Raw genomic sequence first — 7,849 nt, 5'->3', positions numbered from 1 at the left:
TGCTGCTTCTGCTGCTGGATATGTGGCCTATAAAAATAAAACAGGTGAGCAACTTGAAATTTGTTTTAATTGAATAGTTTATTCAATTAAAAATTATAAGCTATAAGTTTGTTGGTAAATTTTAATTCACCATTGGATGGATGGATCGATCTGCAGAGACTGGGATAAACCAGATTTGAAGGAAACTTGTGAAATGCTGCTGTACTCATTTATCAAAATGAAATCACCAACCAGATGAAGGAAAAGCTGGTTTTACTGCACTGTGTCTGCTAGCCGAATTTTTTTAATATAAGACACAAGAATCTTGTGTTGACTTTGTTACTTTTGTATTTAACAAAATAATCTAGCTCAGATTTTGGTTTTGTTGACACATTTTAAACGACAAATTAATGTACACGAAGGTCACCAGTATTTGTTGAGGAATTCATGTTTTTATCATGCATAAAATATAAACAGATGCTATAGAAAGTTTTACCTAAAAATTCAAGAAATAAAGTCTTTTTTATTATTACAAGTTGGTGTTTTTATGGATTTGTGTCTCTGTAATCATATATAAGTACATTTCTCCACATTCTCTCAGGGAAACTTCTTTCAGTTGAATCTGTGGAATTTTCAGTGAACTGGATCAAATCAGAAAAGATTTGGATCGACGACGTTAAATAATAAAGATTCTATCTGTCCAATGCTGCCCTCTGGTGTCCCGCTAAAGAAAGTATAAATAACACTGAAACTTGTCAAGTTTTTCACCAAAGAGATTGCAAACCTTAACCACTGCTGCTAGCAGAACCAGTTCTTATGGGTTTCTAGGTTTTTATGCAAACTGAGAGCCAAATTGAACCCAGTATCCATCCAAACAGATTCCTTAAAAACATTTAGATTCTTCCTCCTAAGTTTGTGTTTCTCTGATGCCTTACATTTCATAAATTATGAAGCGAGATTCAATAAAATTTATCATCATATATCAAATCCAAGTGATATTGTAGAAAATGTATATAGTGGAGAGTTTGAAGGAAAGTTATGGAAAGTTAAGGATAGTTATGTTATAGTGGAGACAAAAAAACCAGAATGATTTTTAGATAATATTTAATTAAATATTTGCAAAATATAACACAACTTGATTGTTCATAAATGTCCGTCTTTGAAACAGGTCTTTGTCTCTCAAATGAAATTAAGATGATTTATGTTCACTCTCAAAGAAGTAAAATAATTAATAAACATACAGCACCTTGTCCTTGCTTCAGTTTCTTCAGAAAGACATCAATTGTATGTTTAAAGAAGAAAGGAGACATAACAACCTCATCTGACAAACTCAAATAGAGGATCATTATTAAGGTTTTTGTGAGCCCAGTCTTGTTTGATTTTCTTGCTGCAGAAAACTATCTGCACATCATCGACTTCTTCATATGGAGGGATGCTTGTGAGCCCCGAGGATCCAGCAAGACAAACCTTTAGTTTGTTTCACTGTTTGAAAAAAAGAGTTAGTTTTGACAAATTATAGAACAAATTTTATTATTAAAAAACAAATTTTCAGTTTTCTTACTGAAGTCTTACTGAATACCATCTATACATTAGTAAACATGATCTAATTGATCTTTTAATTAGAAATAAGTCATCTATTTACCTAGAACCTTGACAAGTAAATAAAATATTTGATGTAACAAATTGATAATGTTTTGCGCTTTCTTTCCTGCAGATGTAGCATGACAAAACATAATAAGTATCACCAAACACTTCATCTTGCTCAGAAAGCTGATTGTAAACACAGACTATGTAGAAAGTTTAAATTGTTTAACCTGTTTGTTAAGTCCAGAAATGCTTTCAGTTTTATGTTCTTGGGTGTGTTTATTGTGGTTGACAGAAAACTTGTCAGTTTGATTATTTAGTAACTATGGAGCTTTCTTCATAATAAAACTCCAGTGGAACTTGACTTGTTATTTAATGGTTTCTCACTTTTAGTAGAAAATGTAGTTGCTCAAGTGCAACTGAACAGCCTGAAGTGACCCAAATCCGATTATTTTTTTTTGCCTTCATGCAACATGTATCTGATCTTGTCATGACAGTCAGACAAGATCAGATACATGTTGCATTTTTTACAAATGCGACCCAGACTACTTTGATACGTGTTCCTAAATCTGATGTGTGTCTGATCTTTTAAAATGGAACCTGTGTCTGTACGGCCAGGTCACATTCATCCGACCTATACGTCATTGATACTTGACAAAAGTCAGTTCTGCATCCTGACATGCGGAAACGGAAGAAAAAATAACAACCATGGCGGACGATACCAAGGACTAAGCTGTTAATGTGACTTTGAGAAGGCAAGATATGCTCCATCAGTACCATTTATGTTTAAAAACGAAAGCAGAAAAAAATCAAGACTGAGTCAAGAGAAAGTGCAGCAACAACAACAAAAAAACAAAAGCTAAGGTGGAGCACGTTACCTGTTTGACATCAAATCCAGTTTGTTGAGATCAGGTGTAGAAGATATGAAGTATGTTTGCTAAACAGTTTCAGGAAGCATCCTTAAAGACTGTGGGAGGGGCAGGTAATGTAACTGAAGGCGGCTCTTGTTTCAAGTATCTCCAGTCGCTTTGCGTTGATCTTTGGTTTTGCTCTCAGCTTAACCGATGTACTTCACTCACATGATTTAACAGCTTGGTTTTCTAGAAAAGATGTGGCTTTACACAAACAAAATAGCAATATTGCTTCTTCTCTGCCAGACTTCATCATCAGGTATGGTAGCCAGTTTTAATGTCACTAATATAACCGTTTATGCATGGATGGAGATTTGTGTAGGCTGATGTTAACTGACCGTATAAGTGGATAATCTAACATCTTTTCTCCACAGTCAAAAATTCACTGACATTTTTTGCCATTATATCAACTGGGATCAAAAATCTTCCAAACCTGTTTACAACAGTAATTGACGACATCCAAGTGGATTACTATGATGGCAATGGAGTTAGAAAACAAAGCTCAATTCTCTGGAAGAACATTTCAAATTCCTCTCAGTCGACGATATTCTCTGAAGAAGCATTAAGGTCTCTGGACAACCTTTTGACATCCTACTTAAATAAGACAGCAAATCTAAACCCAACTGAAGGTACTGTGCATTTACCTGACATTTAAATGTTAAGTACTCTTTCTTTTAAACAAGTCACTAATTTCCTAATTTTGTCTGTCTTAGCTGTTCATGTTTTACAGTGCATGACCGGCTGTGAATCGGATGAAACATCTGCTGAAGTTGTCATTTTTCAGCAGTGTGGCTACAATGGAGAAGATTTTATGAAAGCAGACTTCAAAAACCTGACTTGGATTGCTCAGAGTTCTTTGGCTAAAAACATTACACAGGAACTGAATGTATACCAGCATCAATTTCTGTCACTGACTTGCCCTGAAATGCTGAACGAGTTTGTGAATCGTAGCGCTCTGCAGAGAGAAGGTATGCAGTGGATTGTTTTATCAACTTAATGAGGCATTCAGCTCCTCGTTGTTTTTAGAGTAAGATTTAATTTAGCACTAAACATCACTAGATCATAAAACTGGTTGTTTTTTCACTTTATATCTATTAACTTTTCGTAAGATAAAATACAGACCAGCTTTTAGTAGCAAAACAGTAAACCAAGATACAGACTTATTTCAGAAGCCCTTGCTGTCGGTAAAACTTTGCTTTGGCGTCTGCTGCTTGTCCAGTCAGTTGGAGGTTTGACACAAAAACAATGCCAAGGGGGGTGAACACTTTTGCAAGGCAATGCATTTCTCTAGCAGTCAAAGGGCAAGATTCATATATCTTCCATTTATGTTATCACTGCCCTCTTGTTTTTCCTAAACATTTTGCTTTTCTTCTCTCCACTTTGCCTCCCTCATGCAGACTTCACTTCTGTCACTCTCCTCCAGAAGACCCCTTCCTCTCCTGTCAGATGTTTTGCCACAGGTTTCTACCCAAACACAGCCGAGATGTTCTGGAGGAGAGATGGAGTGGAGATCCAAAATGATGAGGAGCCCAGTGAGATCCTCCCAAACCACGACGACACTTACCAGATGAGTGTTGACCTGAATGTTTCAGCAATTGCATCTGAAGACTGGAAGAGATATGACTGTGTGTTTAAGCTCGGTAATAAAACCATAGCAACCAGACTGAAAAAGGACATAAACATTACTGAGGATGGTAAGCTCCCATCACAAATTTCACAGATTAAATATTAAGTTATTTTGCTCTAACTTTGCCATAAAACGAATGTCTAATTCTAGCTTCAGATCCAGTGTCTCCTTCCTCTTCCTCCAAGTTTCCTCTTGATTTGGCCATTGGACTTGTTGTCGGATTGATTCTGTTGTGCTTCTGCATAACTGGACTCTTTCTATGGAAAAATTCAATAAACGGTACTTATTTATATACTGACAACTAACTTTTTTTTTAACTTTACAACAAAAGAAGATATTAAACATGAGTGAAAAAAATCTTAATATTTATATTTCAAACCCCATTTATATTGACACCTGCTAAGTTGAAAGTTATTAATGTAACTTAAAAGTACAAGTTAATTACTAATTGTTGTGTTGTTTCCACATGAACCAAGCTATGTTGCAAATATATTGTTTTGATAAAATACTAATGTTTTTTTCCCTACTAGCCTCACATTTCAATCATAGACCTTCATATCCCAACTATCCAAGTAAGTTCTTCAGTGCCCACACACTGACCCATATACAGTTGCTAAAATATTTCTTATTTTATTCATTAAACATGATATGCATAAAAGTTATTGCTTGAGTTCTGTGTATATGTTGAAGCAACAGCATTCTGAAACTAAAACATGTACTTTTTCAAAAAACTATTTTTTACCTTTTATCAGAACTGATTAGTGTTGGATTATATTTAATGGTTATCTATGCTGGAAATATATAGCCTGATAAATAGAAATATACATTACTTTTTAATCTGAACATGTTTTATTGACTTTTGTTTCTTATAATGATGCATTTTAATAGAATTGCAAGATGGATTTTAAAATCTGAAACAGGATTATTTTCAAATAAGTAAGATTTCTTTTTTTTTCTGTCTTGACAGCCACCATACGAAATTGTCAACATCATTGTGATTTAGAGTAAGTTTGTGATCAAGGTTTGTGTTTTGAGTGGGATCAAAAGAACGGATACAGAGCTGGAATTACAAATAATGTTATTTAACCAACACTACCTGTGACTCCTTCAAAATATTATGGTGTGACGTCTCTTTCAGTGAACAGTAAAACAGGAAACATACTGGAAAATAGTAATAATTTGTTAGATATTTTGCTTTAACTTTTTTTTATGAACTGATATCAAAGTAATCTTTTAATGAATGAAAGAAGACAGTTTTTAAGTATTTCGATTCAATAACTTGTGCTGCTCTATATAGCTATGATTTTCTTGAAATAATTTGGTTTGTATGGCAATTACAAAATCACTATATTTTCGGAATTATATAATTCTCAATTCGCTTCTTCTTGTTCTATATTTTGATCAATGTTTCTGTTTAGTATGATATTAATTAAAGGGTATATGTTGTCATCATATAGTTTGCTTCCTGTCCTTGAGTTTCTTCAGTTGAGTATCCACATCCTAGTTAAAGGCACAGTACGTAACTTTAATAAAAATATATTTTATTTTTACATATTTGTTAAAACTAACAAATATGTAAAAAATATGTAAAAACATATGCTATGAGTGAAAAGATCAATCTCCTCCACCTCCTCCCTGAGCTGCTGTTGCCATCTGAAGAAACAACCAAAAACAGCCAATTAGAGCAGGAGACTTGTCTTAGCACCGTGAATCAATCTCCTGTATTCACTGTTAAATGTGCTAATGGCAGAGAAACAACAGGAAAACCACATATCTGCCACGCTAACTAGACTGAGCATTCACAACAGGCTATGCTAGCTGCAGCTTAGCACAGAGCAAGGGGGGATGGAGAGGGAAAGATGAGCAGTGCCTACAACATTGTGATTGACGGCGTTAAGACCCACCTCCTGGCTCTGATTGGTTGTTTCTAGTTCGCACTAGGAGAAGGCAGAAGGCATCTTACTTGGCTGTAAAAAAGATGGTGTCCTACGAGTTGTTTATCAGTGAGCTGAAGTTTAGTAACTTTATTATAAAATAATGCAATAACTCCTGACTATTATTTTTTATGTGGATCCTCAGACAGAACATGTTTCAGTGAGCAGTTATCATGGACACACAGGTCCACTGTGAGGTTTTTCATAGTTTGGATGAAGCAGCTGCTGAGGTTAGCTTGGGGACGCCTCTGAAGCTACCAGTTGTGGTGCAACAAAGTGCTAGTCTATTTTTTGTTGTTTATACAGACACAGCAATCCTGTGCTAACTTTGCAACTTTTATATCTAATAAAATAATCTACTTCAGATCTTAACTTTCTTGACACATTTTAAATGATAAAAAATGATGTACATAAAGGTCACTATTTTTTTGTTGAGGAATTAATTTTTTAAATCATGTATAAGGTATAAAAAGATGTTTTGGAAATGTCTACCTAATAGTTCAATATATTAAGTCTTTTTTTGTCTTATTTGATATTTTGGGGGATTTGTGTCGCTGCAAACACGATAAGTAAATGTCTCCAGATGTTTCAATCCTCACAGGGAATCTTCTTCTAGTTAATTATGTGGAACTTTCAGTGACCTGGTACAAAATCAAAGCAAAAAGATTTGGATTGGCATTAAATAATACATATTTTGCCTGTCCAATGCTGCCCTCGAAACATTTCCATCAAGAAATTGCAGTGCTTAACCAGTGCAGCAAACAGAACAAGTTCTTATTGATTTGATTTTTAAGAAAACTGAGAGCCAAGCTATACTAATCTTTAGATTCCACCTCCTAAGAGCCAATAAACTTGTAATATTCTGATGCTAAGCTGACATTTCATAAAACATAAAATGAGGTTCAATACATCTATTATCAGCAGTCGGTCACTTACTAATATATCAAATCCATGTGATCTTAAAGAAAATGTAAATGGTGGAGAGTTTTAAGGACTCAGACATACGTATGCCATACAAAAAGATAAATAAGTAGATTGAATTAATTTGCAGTGGGGTTATTTAAATAGATTTATATGTAGCCCAGTACATTTTTTTTCTGTATACATTCACCGTTTTCCCTTTCTCTGTTATTTCTAAGACAGTTGACTGTTATTTCAGTTTTGAACTTTTTTTGGTTTATATTCCTGCGACTAACTGTGTATACTTTCATTCAATAGGATTTGCAGCTACCTCAGAGTTTATTTGCTTTGTTGTTTTTGTCAGCTAGATGAAGATGGAGCCATGAAAGTAACTGCTCCAGTTATTAATTAAATTTTTTGTAAACCCCTGGCGGATACTATACCACAATGTATGCTGTGTCTGTACTGTTATGTATTCTGTATTTCAATAGATCTATTAAAACAAATAAATAAATAAAAAATAACGGGCCCACCCAGTAAAGCGATAACTTCCGATTTAAAAGCATCCAATCGTCCAATCAGCTATTTCTCAGGTCTCCAACTGGGACACACCCTTTCCATTTTGTTAATGTTGTAGTGCTTCGCTACATAGACATGAATACCTAGACGCCTCATGAAGCGCCGAGTTGTATGTAACAGCGTCCGCCATCTTCTATGTGGCAGCAGGGCGATCAGAGCTCCTGATTAGCATATCTGACGGTAAACTGGCTTTCTACCTTCCTCACATTTTACTCACTCCTGTGTTTTTGACTTGTACATGGACAGATCCTCATCAGTCGTTTGCTTTGTGCTCATGCCAAGTTTCTCCATTGCTTACTTTCACTGTGTGAATATCTCATTATTCTATTGCATGT

The 7,849-nt window shown here is 34.8% G+C and overlaps 1 protein-coding gene across 1 annotated transcript; it reads left to right on the top strand.

Annotated features, from left to right (window-relative positions):
- Positions 1–1,367: 1,367 nt before the first annotated feature.
- Positions 1,368–5,555, top strand: LOC106941883 (major histocompatibility complex class I-related gene protein-like). The gene is made up of 7 exons (XM_015025025.1): positions 1,368–2,733; positions 2,849–3,103; positions 3,188–3,442; positions 3,872–4,168; positions 4,252–4,380; positions 4,632–4,673; positions 5,069–5,555. The coding sequence occupies exons 1-7, from the start codon at positions 2,673–2,675 to the stop codon at positions 5,107–5,109; spliced, it is 1,080 nt and encodes a 359-aa protein (XP_014880511.1). The 5' UTR covers positions 1,368–2,672; the 3' UTR covers positions 5,110–5,555.
- The last annotated feature ends 2,294 nt before the right edge of the window (positions 5,556–7,849 follow it).

This window comes from Poecilia latipinna, unplaced genomic scaffold (genome assembly GCF_001443285.1).
Source record: "Poecilia latipinna isolate Pla-1442-1.1 unplaced genomic scaffold, P_latipinna-1.0 Scaffold3921, whole genome shotgun sequence".
NCBI lineage: Eukaryota > Metazoa > Chordata > Actinopteri > Cyprinodontiformes > Poeciliidae > Poecilia > Poecilia latipinna.
This window is presented reverse-complemented; position numbering and strand designations above follow the sequence as displayed.